The sequence below is a fragment of the Momordica charantia genome (genome assembly GCF_013281855.1).
Source record: "Momordica charantia cultivar OHB3-1 chromosome 10 unlocalized genomic scaffold, Mcharantia_2.0 BLBB01000010.1, whole genome shotgun sequence".
Lineage (NCBI taxonomy): Eukaryota > Viridiplantae > Streptophyta > Magnoliopsida > Cucurbitales > Cucurbitaceae > Momordica > Momordica charantia.
In genome coordinates this window covers 2,525,500-2,542,706 of record NW_028275158.1, presented here as the reverse complement: position 1 = coordinate 2,542,706, position 17,207 = coordinate 2,525,500, and the positions used below count along the sequence as shown (strand labels likewise).

Genomic DNA, 17,207 nt, shown 5'->3' with positions numbered 1-17,207 from the left:
ACGTCGGGAGTTCGCTCGAAAGGACTGGCGTACCAAGGGGGATCTTTCGATCACTCTGTTAGATTCAAGACACGTCTTCATCAAGCTCTCGAACAAAGAAGATATGCACCAAAAAACAAAGAGAAGTTTTTGATTGAGGGGTTGATGTTTAAGGTAAATTTGGGTTGGTTCCAAAATTACTCCTAACCTGATCGAAACCAAATTTAGATTAGATCACTTTTAAGAAAACGTATTTTTTGTTTTTTATAAATACATACATATTTTATTTAAAATAATATTTATTAAAAGTATATTAAAAGGAGTTTCTCACACCAATCACAGTTGTAAATCAGAAGCATTCAAACCCTTCGTTCCTTCTCTCCCAGCAAAATTCAAAACCCTCAGTCCTCCCCTCTCCGATCGGCTGCGGTTGTTGTTTCTTCTTCCATTCCTTCATCATATATGGCGGACGAGCCAGTTCCTCCATCTACGTCGTCGGTTTCTTCTGCTGCTGCTCCCCTTGGCAGCTCCGTGATTCCCATAGTTAACAAGCTACAGGACATCTTCGCTCAGCTCGGAAGCCAATCCACCATCGAGCTCCCGCAGGTCGCTGTTGTTGGCAGTCAGAGCAGCGGCAAGTCGAGTGTTCTCGAGGCTCTCGTCGGCCGCGACTTCTTGCCCAGGGGTTCTGAAATATGCACGAGGAGGCCACTTGTGCTTCAGCTACTGCAGACTAAGACTGCCGAGGAATACGGTGAGTTCCTCCACTTGCCGGGGAAGAGGTTCTACGACTTTTCTGAGATTCGGAAGGAAATTCAGGTGAGGTTTTAGCGCTTTTTTCTGCTAATTTGATTTGTGTTTTGATCTGGAAGAAACTGTAGAAGTGTGGAGGTCGGTGTAGATTTAATTTGCTTCTGCTTATCCTCTCATCAGAATCGAGGACGAATTAGATAAGATTCCTGACTGATGGCATTCACTTGGATTTACTCTCAAGTATCGGGTTTCTTTTTATCGTCTACTTGTTCAATTAGTGATAGCAACTACGGTTGATTATTTATCTTTTTCAATGTCATTTTGATCGGGACGAGCATCGCAGTTTGATTAGCTCCATTTCTTTAATCATGTAGTTCGATTAGCATCATGTAGTTCAATTAGTGATAGCCACTACGATTGATTATTTATCGTTTTCAATGTCATTTTTGATCGGGACGTGCATGTAGTTCGATTAGCTTCATTTCTTTAATCAAGTAGGGATGGTTTTTCGTTCCTTTTTCATTTTCAAGAGCGACGATGTAAAATGATTTTTGCCATGATTAATACGTTTTTGGTATTGTTGTATAGTCTGAGACTGAGAGAGAAGCGGGTGGAAACAAAGGTGTCTCGGACAAGCAGATCCGGTTAAAGATTTTCTCCCCAAATGTTCTTGACATCACACTTGTTGATTTGCCTGGCATTACAAAAGTTCCAGTTGGAGACCAGCCGTCTGACATTGAAGCACGAATTAGGACAATGATCATGTCTTACATCAAAGTTCCAAGCTGTTTAATTCTTGCTGTTACACCAGCAAATTCTGATTTAGCTAATTCAGATGCTCTTCAGATCGCAGGAAATGCTGATCCTGATGGTGAAGTTCTACTATATGATAACTTTAATGACTTGACTTATCGTAACATCTCTTGGTATTTCTGCCTGTGCCTTACGTTTTTTTTTTTCTGCTGACAGGTATACGAACCATCGGTGTGATTACTAAGGTGATATACAATCTGCTATGATCTTTTTTAATCATTTCAACATGCAATGCACATTCTGATTTTATTTGCTCTATTTGACAAATTGAAACTACAGTTGGATATAATGGACAGAGGTACAGATGCACGGAATCTTTTACAAGGGAAAGTGATCCCCCTGCGACTTGGTTATGTAGGGGTTGTCAATCGCAGTCAGGAGGTGAGCATAAAGTTAATAGGGGAGAAGTGGTTACTTAATTTACTGATGTATGTTAGTTAACTCCTATTCAAGGTCCAGTCTTGCATAAAAGAAGTCTTAATTTCAATTTGATTGTTGGGAAGATGTGATATTTTATTCTTCCAGCTCTCTTTGTCCCACTCGAGAGCTTTTGTATCTTCCTGTAGGTTTTCAGCAATGTTACTAATTGTAGAGTAAAATGAATACTACCTTAAGGTAATTTGGCATCCATAGATTCTACATAGTAATTGAGTTATTTGTTGAAATTTTGTGTCAGGATGGTTACTGTTTGCATAAAGTTAAATATGATTTTAGTTTGGTGATAGGGTAGTATTTCCAATTTGGCTGCTATGAAAAAATTTTAACTCTATGATCAAATATTGTTTATTAATGGACCTAGAAATTTGTAGTCATTGGATATATATACTGATTGGACTTTTCTAATTGCGTCATTGAACAGGATATTTTACTGAACCGGAGCATTAAAGATGCCCTTGTGGATGAGGAGAAATTTTTTCGCACCCATCCTGTATGATCTAATTATAACAGAGCTCAATATAAGTTTCTAGGAACATATCCATGTGTTCTTTACTTATTATTGAACTGTACAGGTATACAATGGTCTAGCGGATCGCTGTGGCGTTCCTCAATTGGCTAAAAAATTGAACCAGGTATGCTAAGCATCAGTCCCAAGATGATTGGTTGTGCTTATCATTTCTCATACTATACAATTTCCATTTTTGTTTTCTCTCATTATTTTTAGTTTTCACAGAGAATTGTCGTTTTCTTTTGTTCCTATTTTTTGTGTGCGAGTCTGCAATCTTATATAACTTTTGGATCACAAGGAAGTCAATGGTTTTAAACTCTAATAAATTTATCTGGCCCTAATTTTATTTGCAGGTTCTAGTACAACATATTAAAACTGTACTTCCTGGGCTGAAGTCACGTATAAGTGCTGCCTTGGTTTCTGTTGCAAAAGAGCATGCTAGTTATGGAGAAATAACAGAATCGAAGGTTCTCAATTTTCTTTTGCCTTCATATTCCTACTGGTTTAGGTCAATTAATTTATATCACATGGTTCAGTTGTTTGGTAGCTTGCTCATTCATTCTCATCAAAATTTCTATGACATGGAATGGATAGCATGCAATCACGCAATGTTGTTGCTTATGTAAAATGCTGTAGAAAGCTAGTGGCATCTATTTATCTGTTCTCAAGATATATGTTGACATTGTTAATTATGAACTTTTCTTGGATGTGATGGCTTCTTATATTCAACTATTGATCATGGATAGGCTGGTCAGGGCGCTCTTCTTCTCAATATTCTTTCAAAATATTGTGATGGTAATAATTACTTTTCTTTTGTGCATACATTTTAATAATCACAACTCATAAGTTGTATGTTCCTCAAGTATGGTTTGAGACATACAACGTACAAATGATTGTAATTTTCTCTTTTTTGGTTGGCTACAGTATTTTGTTCCATGGTTGAGGGAAAGAATGAAGAAATGTCAACGCACGAGCTCTCAGGTGGAGCTCGCATTCACTACATTTTCCAATCAATCTTTGTGAAGAGTTTAGAGGTCTGTATTTTTGTTATTTATAGACTTTAGTTTTAATTAGATTACATACAGTATTTTATTAATATTAGGTTTTTGTCATTCTCCGTGGGGACCATGTGCATTTTTATTTTTGCTTAACAATCACTGTTAATACAGTTGCGTAAGATTTGAATCATACCCAAGGGATTAGTAACACCTTTTTCTATTCAATCTAGCTAAATAAGGCATGATTGAAAAAACCATTGGTAGTTTGGAATTTTAATTAATAGACAAAGGACTAAGTTGAAAATGACAGAAACTTAACAACTGAATCTTAGTTAACATAGAAAGGCTATTTTCAACATTTTGTCATTGTAGGCTTATATATCATGTCAAATTGTAATTGTGATTGTATATTTACTAACGTAAGTGGTGAGTAAGGTGATTTCGATGTTTGAGTAATATTTTAGTATAGTTCCTTTCAACACTTTCCAAATGCTTTATGTTTGCATGTCATGGTGATGGAACTGTAGGATTTAAGTAATAACGTCTTGTGCAGGAAGTGGATCCATGTGAGGATTTGACTGACGATGACATTCGTACTGCGATTCAAAATGCAACCGGCCCTAAATCTGCATTATTTGTACCGGAAGTATGTCTTATTCTGTTTACTTCTTTTTGTGTCTCTCTCTCATAAAGTCATAGACCAGTAACTTTGTCACTTCTAATTCAAGAAAGTATATTTTGTAACAATTAAGAGTTCCTTTTCCTTTTTTATGGTTTGGGTGGGGAATGGAGGTTAACATCGAGGCCTTTCACATATGCAGGTGCCCTTTGAAGTTCTTGTTCGTAGGCAAATTGTTCGCTTACTAGACCCCAGTCTTCAGTGTGCCAGGTTTATATATGATGAGTTGGTAAAGGTAGGGGTAGGGATAATTGCATGCGCTCTGTGTTTTCGCTGTCCATCATCAGTTTATAGATTTTCAATATAATTTCTATTTTCAGATCAGCCATCGATGTTTGGCCAATGAATTGCAAAGGTTTCCTGTACTGAGAAAACGTATGGATGAAGTTATTGGGAACTTTTTGCGAGAAGGTCTTGAACCCTCAGAAACAATGATAGGACATATTATTGAAATGGAGGTAGGATATAAAATTACGTACACTTTCATTATCATCCCCTTTTTTCTCAAGTGTGTTGAAATAGTTACTCTGAAAACATTGTCCAAAGAATACTAACAGTAGATGTCATGTAGTGAGCCTTCATGTAGAATCTTAAGAAGAGTAAACATGGTCTTCTGGAAAGGAAAATAAACGTTTTTTTGTGCAAGAGCATTTGTCATTGCTACTCTTACCTTGGCTTCTAAACTAGAGACCCAACCACAAACAATTTGGAGGGGATGTATGGATTTTATTTCTAGAACGCATATTTTATTATTATTATTTTTTATCTTGGTCAAATTTGTTTGGTTGGTCGATGTTATCTTCCAAAAATGAAAATAATGATTTCCTTGTGAAAGTATGCGTTTTCTGCTCTTGCCTCAATATATCAAGTGACTGAACCACATGCAATATCAGAGGGAATACCTTAATTTCAATTAAGGAATGCATATTTTATTTCTGATTTTAGTCAAGTTTGTTCAGGATGGACTTTCAATAAAAGTAGTTTTATAAAGGAATGAAAATTGTCATGAATGTGCAGATGGACTACATAAACACCTCGCACCCAAATTTTATTGGAGGAAGTAAGGCTGTGGAGAATGCCCTGCAGCAGGTCAAGTCTTCTAGGGTTCCTTTGACTGTTTCGAGGCAGAAGGTTTTTATATATTTATTCCTTAATAATAATCTACACAAACTGTCACTATTAGAATAACATGTTTCTTAATCACTTACTTCAGTGTTCAGTGGTCTGTCTTTATGTTTATTCATTATTGTTGTTGATTAGGATGGTGTAGTTGAACCTGATAAAGCACCACCATCAGAGAAAACTTCAAAATCTCGAGCTATACTTGCCAGGCATTCAAATGGTTTTGTGACTGATAAGGTGAAGAACGTTTCTACTTCCTTTGCTTATTTTCAGGCACATGAATTGAGAATAATTCACCCAGATAACATAGACTGATTCTTAAGTTTTTAACCCTTCTTTCATGGTTGTATGTTATGACTTCAATAGAATGATGTCTAAAATTTAAAATTGCTGCACTTGTCATATTGATGTTTTTGTAACTTAGTTTTTACTTTCTGGATCATTAACAGGGTGCTCGACCCTCAGCTGATGGTGAAAAAGCTGCACTCTCTGGTATGTTATTGTTTTGAGAAATCTAAAGTGAAATAATCACTACATTATGTTTGTGACCTGTGTTTATTCCATTATATTTCGCATGATACCAAATTTTAGTGCTAATGATTGAACATAAAGCATCATGTATTATACTCTTTGAATGTGTAAATGTAAACAAAGTCAAACACGCATTTTGGGAGGTGATTGGGATGAAAATCTCTCCAGGACTCCAGACCTACTTAGGGCTAGGTTTTCCAGCGCGAAAGCTGATAATTTTAATCAGCTTAACTGTTTAGGGAATTAGGAACTGTTAATCTTCATGGAATTTAGTAGGCAAGATCTTGTTAAGTAGCTTCGGACGTTCCATAGAAATTTAATACATCCACTGTAGAACAACCAATGAGCATAAATTGCAAGGTTTTAGAAGAGTCATGCCTAAATTTTTGTTAATTAGTTGAAAAGGAAAATGGTGCTTAGTTGAAATCTATGGATGTGAAAAGCATTACAATGAAACGATCGATCTGAATTATCTATAACTAATTTGCAGTTGAGCATAAATTAAATATGATTCCGGACTAACTTCATACTAAGCTTGTGGGTTGATTAATCATTTAGATGTGGAATGAAATTAATTGAATAAAATAAAATTGACACAAGTTATGGCACCTAGGATCGTTACTATTTCTTCAATTGATAAAGAGTGGTAATACAGACATCCTACATTTACCTCATTGAAATTATGGTCCACCAAGCAAACTTTTCCCATATGCATTTAGTTTTTCTTAGTTTGAATCCTACCTGAGCGTTAGTTTCTTAGAACTCAAGGACACTGTGGTACAACCTATAGAACAGATCATGTTCAAGTAAGGGCGTATGCCTTAGTTTCTAACTTTCTCAAACTAAGCCTTTGCCTCATTATGAAACTGATCCTAATCCAAGCTTACAACTTTCAGTTGACGATTTTTCAGGAGCACCTGTAAGTAGTTCAAGTTGGGGGATTTCATCTATTTTTGGTGGGAGTGATAACCGTACACCTGCCAGAGAGAGTTCAGCGAGCAAGCCATATCCTGAACCTGTTCTTAACACAGAGCAGGCCTTCTCCATGATCCGTCTGAGAGAAGTAATGTCTTGGTTCGTAATTGATGTCAGTCAATGTGTTTTAATAGTTTGATCTAAATAATGTGTTTGATGTTGTTAAAGCCTCCAACTGTACTGAGACCGTCAGAAGGCTATTCAGACCAGGAGGTGATTGAAATTGCAGTCATAAAACTGCTCTTGAGATCATATTATGACATTGTCCGGAAGAATATAGAGGATTCTGTTCCTAAAGCAATTATGCATTTCCTGGTAATGTAGAGCTTCCGCAACAATTATGATTCTATACTAAAGTAATTTACATGAAGCTTTTACTGTTGGAGGTTGATCATGATAGCTATTGATTTAGATGACTTCGTTTTGTGAAACGATCTATAATTTTGACAGTGGACACATAGTCTATTTAGCAGAAAACTTTGTCGTTAGTCTATAATTTTCCATAATCCACCCTTTAATTCATGAAATTTTGTGCTACTAAATGGTGTATGGTTCGGCTGTACAACCAAGACTTGGTTCTGATTAAAACCATCATGGATTGCATCTTACTATAACTCCATGTTGATTTTATGTTCTGGCTATCCGTATTGTGCTACTGCTATCTACTTGAATAATCTTTCACTCCATCTTTAGATTGATATGTGGGCACGCAATCATTCCTTTTGTTGCAAGAATAATATGTATTGATTATTATGTTTACGAGTAAAGAAAACTACAATTACTATTGATGAAGTTTAAGAAATAATCTTAAGTATCAACCTCCAGTGAAGCTTGTATGCATATTTTTCGGATGCTCTTAAAGGGCTTCTACAAAATATTGAAAAGCTCCTAAAAATTTTGTAAAATTTTATGGCTTCTTGCTTATGATTTATCTGAATCCAGGTTCTCCATACTAAACGGGAGCTGCATAATGTCTTCATAAAAAAACTTTATAGGTAACGAAGATTTGAAATTATTCTTTTGTCGGTATGTGAGATGCACACCATTCAATATTGTGGTTTTCATCTACACTAATCGTTCTATGCTTTGATTTCAATGTTGGAAAATAGAGAGAACCTGTTTGAAGAGATGTTGCAGGAGCCTGATGAGGTGGCAATGAAGAGGAAGCGCACACGAGACACTCTCCGAGTTCTACAGCAAGCTTTTCGGGTATGTATTTTTTTTCTGGCACTCCACAACCATTTACAAATGGTGGTGGACTGGTGAAGCATATATATTTGACCGCGCACGTTAACTTTTGTATATACTTCTCAAAGTGTCGGGTGCATAGCTTTGAAAGCTGAAATAAATACTTCCTTCACTTGTGTTCTTTTTGTAGACATTGGACGAATTACCTTTGGAAGCAGATTCAGTTGAAAGAGGTTATAACATGGGTGCTGATCCAACGGGGTTACCGAGGATGCACGGAATGCCAACATCATCTATGTATACTACCAGCAGTTCAAATGATTCATTTTCCCCGTCCCCAAAGAACCCAAAGCACCGAAAATCATCATACTCAGGGGAGCTTCAGTCACCACTATATGGTAATCCAGATTCTAACGGAAATGGTCGATCATTCATGCCTAGCCTCTACCCAAAACTTGACTTTTAACGGATTTTCGATGTGCATAGCCAGTTCAAAATGATTCTTTGGGTTTCATGTCCAACTAGTGTAGCTAATGGAATTCCTTTGTCCCCGACGCGGATGGGGCATCCCTCGAGAAGGTGCTAGTTATTCTTCTTCCAGCAATTCTTTTGAAGCCAACCAATTATTTTCTTCGAAGTGAAAAATTAAATTCCTTGCCCCCCTCTTGTGCCCAATATTATAGTTAAAGTACCGAGCTCCGAGAAAAGAAGAAAAAGGAGAAAGAAAAATAATGGTGAGCAGTCAGCAGATGAACGAACTCTCCTCTCCTATTGGTCTGTTTGCTAAAAAGTAGCCAGTTTTGGTTTAAACATACATATACATGGCTAGTCCTTGAGATTTTACAGGAGACTTTCGTATTGAAATGGCAGGTGCTATCTTGTTTAGTATATAGCCTTCTCTGCACCCAAATGCGTTTCTCTATATCAATCGGTTATATATATTCAGAATTGAGATTGAATGTTTGTAGTCTGTTGATGTCATGTATATTGAGCCTGTTTTCCACTTAATTCCAAATATTCTGACCTTAATTCTAGCAGAGTGATAATCTGTATGGTCACATCCAGGTGAAGATTTTCAATTTTATGATAAAAGTCTTGACTTGATGGTTAATACTTTTTTTGGTACCCTTATTATTAACTTTGGTTTGTTTTGGTTTATTTTAGTTGATCATACTTTTAAGTTTTGTTTACTTTAGTTTATGTATTTTCGAAAGGTTTGTTTTGGTTCTTGTAGTTTTTCAAAGGATCGTTTTTTATATTTATTTTTATTTTTATCGCATTTGTTTCAATTAAAATTTCATCTCGATACCTTGAATTTGTATTAAGATTTTTATTGGGTAGAAAATTTCTGTTAAAATTTTTTGAATAGGGATTGAATAATCATTTTTTAAAGTACATGTCAAAGTAAACGTTTTGTAAGTAAGTATAGGGTTAAGATAATCTTTAGTCTAATGGAGGAATCACGGTGACTTATGGCACGTGTACCATGCCTGCTTTCTAGTTGGGCCAATGTATTTATTTGGCAAATTTATCTTGAATTTGATAACCATAGCTACCAAACCAACATTACCACAAAAATTCAGTACATCCCAATAAAACAATTCTCTGTTCTTTGTTATGCCTATGCCTTCAGAATCTAAAAATCGACAAACAATGCCTATAGTTGTATTCTTAGCATTGACATTTTTCTAGTTGTTACCTTTTTCCCAATATTCAAAAGATTTCGATTTTATTATAAGTTCTTCACCTTTGTATGTCATGACCTGCCATTTTAATGAGATTTTCGATTGGAAGAAATCTCATTGCATCAAGAACAATCTTCTTTATGTATTAGATTTAGAATGTGAGTCAACTTGAGAACAACTTTGAGAAACATGTTATCAAATGAAATTCGTGATATCCAATACTGATCATAGAACATAGAAATTCATGAAGCATACACTCTTTTTCATATTACATATCGATGGTTCAAGCTTTCGCAGCTGCAGTGGTTGCAGCTTCTGCAGCTGGAGCGGCTTTGAGAATGATCTCAACATTATCATGAACTCCTTGCAGCAGCAGCTCACCATCATAAGTCACGATTTTTCTCTTCTTTGCTGCTCTTAGCGTCCCGACCAACGCCTCGAATATGTTAGCACATCTGTCATCATTGAACAGCACCCCAAATGTCACCTGCAAATTGAAAATCGAGTTCATATGATTGAGAAGAGTTACAGATGCAAATTTGATTCTTGTCATGTTCATGAGTTCCATCCATGTAAAGAGAAACAAGTCAGAACCTGTACTATGGATGTCTAAGCACTGCTAGCAGATTCATGTAGTTAAAAATATATGATTCGAACAAGAAATGAATGATCACAAAGGAGTTCGCTCCATCTCTGCTCCTCGCTGTCTCGGCTTTGCTACCAGAGGCTCCAGAGAAGTTTGGATCGGGAGCACTCATGAAAGGAAATAAAAGCTACATTATGACCATTGATTACTATCCCCATCAGTTTTCTCTACCAGAGGAAAGTAAGGTTCCTGTGGCTGTGACCACCTTCTCTAATTCTGATTTCTGACCCAATTTTATCCAATTAGCTAAGTTATCATACTACAGATCAGCATATTATCTAAATCACAAGATTGGGTTTCAATCTCTTTATCCAATGAAGAGAGGATCAGATTCAGATTAGAGACATCCAAAGAACAGAGACTTTGGATTGCAAATGGGATTGAATGTGCAATGTTATAACACAACAGGTCGGTTCTAGATGAATCTAGTAAGACAATACAATTGAATCGTTTCTATTTTAGTTCAGATTTTTGGCTAAATCCATTCAGGCAAAACATCAAACAGGTAGTAGGCAGGCAGATCTCCTTCAAAATCGACACGAGAGGACAAAAGAACCCAATTTCTAATTCTAGATCCAACTCAGAAACACCATATTTTGAAGCCTAATTCGTAAATTTCTGAATCTGGGAAAGATTGAAATCGGGCAAGAGTTGACCAGAAGATTCGAAAAGAAGAGAGATTTGTTAATTAATGTAAGATTTGTAGGTACCTTGTAAGAACCATCATCTTGGATCTTGCCGAGCCTTTGAATTTCCTCCTTGAGTCGCTCAACTTCCTCATCTACATTCATGGCTTCAGATCTTCCACTATCGTTCGTTTCCACTAACAACAATTCATGACTTCAGAGAAAATAAAAAGCAGAAAAAGGGAACGGAGAGAAGAGGGACCCCTGGAAGGCTAGCCTGGATAATAAGAAAATCCTCGTAGACATCACCATTAGTTTCTTTTTTTACGTATTAGTTAATTTTAATGGTTGAACTATTTTAAACGTCATCTTAATTTAGACAAAATAAGAAAGCTTCCTCCCACCCGCTAAAAAGTTGAGTCTGATCCTTACCTCTATATGTTATATTCGAACAAAAAAAAACTTTTTGTCCCCATTTCATTCTCCATTTCTATGCAATTTTACACGAAATTTTGTAGAAACAAGGAAACATATGGAAAATTTTCAAATTTATTTTTTATTTTCAAAATTATTTTTCAATTAAATATTTTTTTATAAAATTATTTAATTTTCAATGACAAAACATAATCCAATCATCATCTATATATTGGATGGATAGAGAAGAATAAGATTATTTTTAGTATAGGATAAAGAGAATAATATAATCTCTTTAGGATGTATATATAAATAAAGTGAGGCCAGACCGGAAATGGGGATTGAGGAAAAAACTTTTCCATTCCCATCCCAAATTTAAACGACAAATCTCCAATCCCTTCCTTACACCCATGAGCTTCTTGTCCATTCTTATCCACAACTAAGACTATTATTTTGTCTTCTCTTGTCTTGTAGCACAACACAATGCTTATAATTTAACAAAATATTATTTTTCAAAAGTATTGTGTGATTCACATGGATGATAATATTAATATTATTAAAAATAACATTTTTCCACCCAAGTTCAACGGGTTAAATCAATCACACTCATAATTTCTTTAAATTTGATAATATCTTTTTTAAGTATATAAAATTTAGGATGTATTTAGAAATGTAAAACTCACTTTTATTTCTTTAAAAAATTGATGAGAAGAAAATATAAAATCACTTAAAATTGATTTTTAAGATATGAGAATGATGATAATCTCATCTTTCTATCACAATTTTAATGTGTCGCTATATCTACTATATTTTTGGAAAGGCAACCATGACTATATATTAAAGCATTCTCAATATATATATATTTTGTGTTTAGATCTTACAAATAATGATCAAAATAATCCCTTTTTAAAACTACAGAAATGAAAACGTTAAAATATATAATTTTAAGGGTAGAATTTACGAAATCATTTTGATATTGGAAAATATCGAACGACACGTGGCGAAAAAGACGCGAAACTTTGGAGAACTGAAAACAACTTAATAGACCAGAGAGTGTGAAAGCTTCATCGGTTCATACCCAATCGGTAAGCGGAGGAACAGAACGGAACACAGAGAGAGATTGGAGCCGAACGCACGAAAGGGAATTTTCTTGGCGGTGAAGAAATCGAGAAGATGCCCAAAGATGGAGAGGAAGAAGTCGCCGGAATAACGCCGGTGCCGGCAGCGTCGTCGTCGTCGTCGTCGTCTTCTCACACCACCCGACATGGAAGGAGGGTTGATCCTCTGCTGGTTACTTGCAGGTTTTTCAGTGTTTTAACTGCTCTAACTGCCATTCTCTGTATCGTTGTCAATGTTATCTCTGCCGTTCGATCTTTCAAGGACAAAGCCGACGTATCCCCTTTCTCTCTGTTTTGCTTCTTTATTAAGTAATCTTTTAAATTCATCACTGTGTCATGTGGTTGTGTGAATTTTGGCAGATTTTCGATGGTATATTTCGGTGTTATGCGGTTTTGATTGCATCCTTCGTGGTTCTTGCTGAGACGGAATGGGAATTTATTATCAAGTTCTGGAAGGTTGTTGCGCTTGAACCCTAAATTCTCAAGTTCTGAACCGATTTTTCTGCTGCCTCTGTTGTCTACTATTTCTTTTTGCAGCTTCCGGTACCATAACTTTATGATTGTTTTACGTCTTGTGTGTATTGATTTGTTCTAAATGGGCCCGATTATCGGAGTGCGAAAGCTAGTCTTAGTAGTTTGCCTTGGAATGTGATTGTTCAAAATAGCTCCTAATAATTCGATGGTTAGGCGTTGCTAGGCAATAGTTAATGAGTGAAATCCGTCCTCCTCCCTCCATACAGTTTTACATCTCTATGAGAAAACTGGTGTTTGTTTGTTTGTTTGTTGCTGGGGTGGTATCTAAATGGGGTCGTTAGTTTATATTAGTTCGGTCCATTTAGAGTCATTGAAGTAACATTCTTCAAGGAGGGGACTTTTTGTATTAAAAAAGAGAAATTTATGATGCCCATTGTATATTAAATTTGTTGGTTAGCATTCATTTACTCCCATCAACAAAAGATAAGCATTTCTTTTTGACATACAAATTCCTACTGAAGGATTTATTTATTTGATGCTTATATCTTGGTAGTAAATGTTCCAAGCTCTTTCATTCTGTGGGATGTCACTAAGACTGCTATGTAGTATTAAGCATTGCTTTTTGACATAGAAATTCCTACTGAAGGATTAATAAAGTGGATGCATATAATCATTCTTAGCAAACAATTCCCTGCCTAAATTTTCTGGGATGTCTCTAGAACTGCCATGAAGTAGTTCTCCATATTTCTTGAAGCTCAAAGAGGTGTATGATGTCTTATTCCTTTCTAGTATTTCTTAAAATATTTTTCCTTCGAAACTTGCTCGCTGCATCATTTAAATGAGTTGGGACTATGCATTGCAGGTATTGGAATATTGGGCTGGCCGGGGCATGTTGCAAATCTTGTAAGATCTTAGTTTTAGTAGGCATTTGCTACCTTTACCATTTTTTTTTTCTCTTCAGACTTTGTTCATGGGTACCGTGTGTCTCAATCTGAAAATATTTCTTATTAATAAGCTCCATACACCCAGTCAATTTTGTAACTGAATTATCGATTTCTAGGAGAAGCATACATTGAAAAAAAAAATTTCATGCAACATCAGGTGTTGGTGCCTTCTTGTTAAATTAAATGGTCTGATGGTCTGTTGTAAGGACGTTAGTCTGTAGCTCGTTTGAAGTTATTACAATCGGAAATTTTGCTGTGCAGTAGAGATATGTACTTACGATGATTATACATATCGAAAAGTCTCATATTGGTCAACTAGATTTGACTTGAGAGTTGAGATCCAATAAATGCATGGATTTCTCATATCGTATTCATAGATATTCATTTTTCGTAAGTTGCAATTGTTTTTGTGCAGTGTTGCAGTCATGACAAGAGCTTTCCCTGCGTATTCTGAAGACCAAAGGGAGCTTATTATTCTTCAAGACGTTGCAAGTTATCTGCTCCTCGGTTGTGGTGCAGTCTATGTTGCATCGGTGAGCCTTGTGATTACACCTCTTTTCTTATTTTAATCTTGAGACTTGGGAGAGAGGTTTCATATGTTTCACTTTCTGTTCCTTGCTTGTTGCATCATCCGTGTTGTTTTGGTAACCCGTTGTTAAAATATACTGTTTATGCTTGGATGGAGACATACACATAATTTCCCTTTTTTTGTTTTTAATATGCAAGCTCCTCTGCTCATGTCATATATATATTTTTTCTGTTTGAACTAGTAGCAAGAGAACACAACTTTTACAATTGTGTCTCTCTTAGTTTCAATTCTTAGTTTGAATTCAACAATTGGTACAACTTGCTCATGCACTTGCCACAAGCAAGTAAGCCAAATCAAAATTGCATAGCCAGTGGTGCAACTGAGTCTTTCACGAAACTTTGTCCATATTTGCTTGAGAACTGTATTTTAAATAATACTTGATTGGACAATAACATTAAATACGTCAAGAAACATAGAGAGAGTGAATGTGCTGTTGGCAACTAAGTCTAGGGACTAGAAAGAAATTTTACAGCTGAAAGTTTACAATACTTCCTAGGGTTGCTTATCCGGTACGTCTTTTGAGGTTCATGATATGGGTTTTCATTTATTTAATTCTTGTAGTCTTGTCTCAAAATCTTGACATCCATGATACTTTTTGTACTTGTGCCTTACTTTATCTTTGGTATGTCTTAGAACAGTTATGGGAAGTGCTGGTTGGTTCATTAAATTATCATCCCTATGAAAGTACGCATATGCAGTGTATAAAATTAGTGATTACATGCTTGTTTGCATGATTAAACTGAACGGGGAGTAATTGTTACATATTCTCTTTGAAATATTCTGACAATCAATTGATTCTGGTTTCTCCTACAAATTTCAAGGGAATACTATGCCTTGGGTTTCTCAAACGTGCTCGTGAAGAGAAAGAGACTGCAAAGGAGAGGACTGTCAAAGATCTTCAGGTAGGCTTTTCTACTGGATAGTTCCATAACTCATTGGGGAATAGGGAGAGAAAATGATATTGTCTTGTTACCATTTTTTAACACTAAAGCTTATATATGCCATGTAATTATTAGGAAAGTATATTAACTTTTGCTGTTTCGGTTAGTGACTCATACTCCAATTTCGGTCTTGAGTATTGTGGGAACAGTAGTTGGTTATGAATAGACACATCGAGTAAGCTCAGCTGTGTAGTATACTTTTTCCCTTTTTCTTGGTTTACCATTGGCCATTGGGTATCAGTCATTCCAGAATAAGAGGATTTAATTTAAGTTATTGAAAATATAAATTTCAGCATATACATTTCAGGCATTATTTGATATAACCACCTTGTTTGTAGTTTCTGTTTTTGAAAATGAAGTTGGTTAGTGCTTTTTTTTTAATTTTTTTTTTAAATTTTGATTTTGATTTTGTATTTTACTGATAAAAACATTCTTGAAAGCTTAGCCAATTTTCAAAAACATATTTCCAAAAAAATATTCTTTTAGCTTTTAAAATTTGTGAGAATGTTCTTTAGGAGTAGATTACCCAAAACAAAAAATTATTAGTTCACAGTTAACTAATATAATTTTTGAAACTGAAAACTAAAATCCGCACTACGGTCCTTTGTCTTTTCTTATTGTTGTGCTTCACTCAATATATGGTTATCATAAACCTAGAAACGCTTAGTTTATTCTTTAAATATTTGTATGCATATAATTTGATCTTAAGGAAGCCATGGATTTGTTGCAGGAGTTAGAAAGACAAAAACAAGAACTTGAACGGCGGTTGCTCATTGCAGAAAGTGTTTGAAATAATTTTAAGACATCCCCATGCGACAGGGGATCATCACCTGTTTCTCATAGCTGAGATTGTACGAGCATTTTCGCTGCTTCCTTTTTTATTCTACTATAACTGCTCCCTTCTGGAGTTCTAATCATGTAAATTGTGGCTAACTTGACCATTTTCTCTGTATTCATCATGTAAATTCTGCGTCTGGACAATTTGTCTCACTATGTTAACAAGAGAGATCATTTATTGGGACAACAATTGATTCTCTTACGCTCTCTAAATTGAAGTTTTGACTTCAGTGCTGCTAGGATCAAGGATGCTACAAGAATTTTTGTGCTTCAAGATGCTACAAAAGCCAACAATCAGGCAAGCAGGTTCTTTTACTTTCTCTTGGAAGTCACATTTGAATTGTTAGTGGGTTTCCCTCTTCATCATGTGGATAATGATTTTTTAAAAATACTTTATAAGAAACTGAGATATTCCAATTAAGAGAAAGCCAAAAAGAAACAACCTAAGAGGGAGGAGAAGAAAAAAGGTCTCTAATATAGGTTGATGAAGAGAGAGGGAATAGTGCAAAAAGATTTGTGGGTAGCACTCCAAAATGAATCTGTATTCTGTACATGTTCACAAAAAGAATCTATAGAAGTGAACTTAGCTGAGAAAATTCTCGCATTGCTTTCTTTCCATTATTGCCTGCAAGCCTTTGTCCAAAGGATCTTGGCTTTGTCTTTGAGCTACCAACCGGAGAGCAATTGAAACGAACCACCTTCCACTAATCTTGTAGGGCACCAACCCCATTCAAAAATAAGACAAAATTCCAACCCTTTCTTGCAAATGGGCAATGAAGGGGAAAATTATTTGAGGATTCCTCATCTTTATTCTCCTCATCCGGATAAGGATTTCACAGTTAGGATTGTGACTTTTTGAGTGGTAGGATATTAATATAGGGTTAAATTACAAGTTTAACTCCTAACTTGAGTTAAACTTTCAGAGTTATGTCAATTGGTCCTAAACTCC

At 35.6% G+C, this 17,207-nt stretch overlaps 3 protein-coding genes across 4 annotated transcripts; 2 read left to right on the top strand and 1 right to left on the bottom strand.

Annotated features, from left to right (window-relative positions):
- Positions 1–311: 311 nt before the first annotated feature.
- LOC111017682 (dynamin-related protein 3A) lies at positions 312–9,095 on the top strand. 2 transcript variants are annotated; one of them, XM_088118946.1, is made up of 20 exons: positions 312–798; positions 1,321–1,603; positions 1,702–1,730; positions 1,825–1,926; positions 2,405–2,473; positions 2,556–2,615; positions 2,845–2,958; positions 3,238–3,286; positions 3,416–3,525; positions 4,043–4,135; positions 4,311–4,403; positions 4,489–4,626; positions 5,186–5,299; positions 5,429–5,527; positions 5,740–5,782; positions 6,718–6,884; positions 6,965–7,111; positions 7,739–7,791; positions 7,906–8,005; positions 8,175–9,095. In XM_088118946.1, exons 1-20 carry the CDS (start codon positions 442–444, stop codon positions 8,448–8,450), a joined length of 2,496 nt encoding a protein of 831 aa, XP_087975072.1. In that variant the 5' UTR covers positions 312–441; the 3' UTR covers positions 8,451–9,095. The 2 variants fall into 2 exon arrangements, with proteins under 2 accessions (XP_087975072.1, XP_022149203.1); XM_022293511.2 differs by having other exon boundaries at positions 313–798; positions 6,733–6,884.
- A 742-nt stretch (positions 9,096–9,837) lies between these two features.
- LOC111017626 (costars family protein) lies at positions 9,838–11,257 on the bottom strand. Its single transcript, XM_022293441.2, has 2 exons — positions 11,026–11,257; positions 9,838–10,156 (listed from the first exon to the last, which is right to left on the bottom strand). Exons 1-2 carry the CDS (start codon positions 11,104–11,106, stop codon positions 9,953–9,955), a joined length of 285 nt encoding a protein of 94 aa, XP_022149133.1. The 5' UTR covers positions 11,107–11,257; the 3' UTR covers positions 9,838–9,952.
- Positions 11,258–12,411: 1,154 nt separating this feature from the next.
- LOC111017704 (vacuole protein) lies at positions 12,412–16,448 on the top strand. The gene is made up of 6 exons (XM_022293541.2): positions 12,412–12,747; positions 12,834–12,929; positions 13,810–13,850; positions 14,307–14,424; positions 15,302–15,382; positions 16,152–16,448. The coding sequence occupies exons 1-6, from the start codon at positions 12,529–12,531 to the stop codon at positions 16,209–16,211; spliced, it is 615 nt and encodes a 204-aa protein (XP_022149233.1). The 5' UTR covers positions 12,412–12,528; the 3' UTR covers positions 16,212–16,448.
- Positions 16,449–17,207: the final 759 nt, after the last annotated feature.

What these genes read in the sequence shown, in the direction of transcription:
- LOC111017682 (XM_088118946.1), top strand. Translation starts at nt 442, where the DNA reads ATGGCGGACGAGCCAGTTCCTCCATCTACGTCGTCGGTTTCTTCTGCT. An exon ending in AATTTTTTCGCACCCATCCT is followed by an intron (nt 2,474 to 2,555) that starts GTATGATCTAAT and finishes TGAACTGTACAG; the next exon opens with GTATACAATGGTCTAGCGGA. An exon ending in CTGCATTATTTGTACCGGAA is followed by an intron (nt 4,136 to 4,310) that starts GTATGTCTTATT and finishes TCACATATGCAG; the next exon opens with GTGCCCTTTGAAGTTCTTGT.
- LOC111017626 (XM_022293441.2), bottom strand. Translation starts at nt 11,106, where the DNA reads ATGAATGTAGATGAGGAAGTTGAGCGACTCAAGGAGGAAATTCAAAGG. An exon ending in AAGATGATGGTTCTTACAAG is followed by an intron (nt 10,157 to 11,025) that starts GTACCTACAAAT and finishes TTCAATTTGCAG; the next exon opens with GTGACATTTGGGGTGCTGTT.
- LOC111017704 (XM_022293541.2), top strand. Translation starts at nt 12,529, where the DNA reads ATGCCCAAAGATGGAGAGGAAGAAGTCGCCGGAATAACGCCGGTGCCG. An exon ending in CTTTCAAGGACAAAGCCGAC is followed by an intron (nt 12,748 to 12,833) that starts GTATCCCCTTTC and finishes GAATTTTGGCAG; the next exon opens with ATTTTCGATGGTATATTTCG. An exon ending in TTATTATCAAGTTCTGGAAG is followed by an intron (nt 12,930 to 13,809) that starts GTTGTTGCGCTT and finishes TATGCATTGCAG; the next exon opens with GTATTGGAATATTGGGCTGG.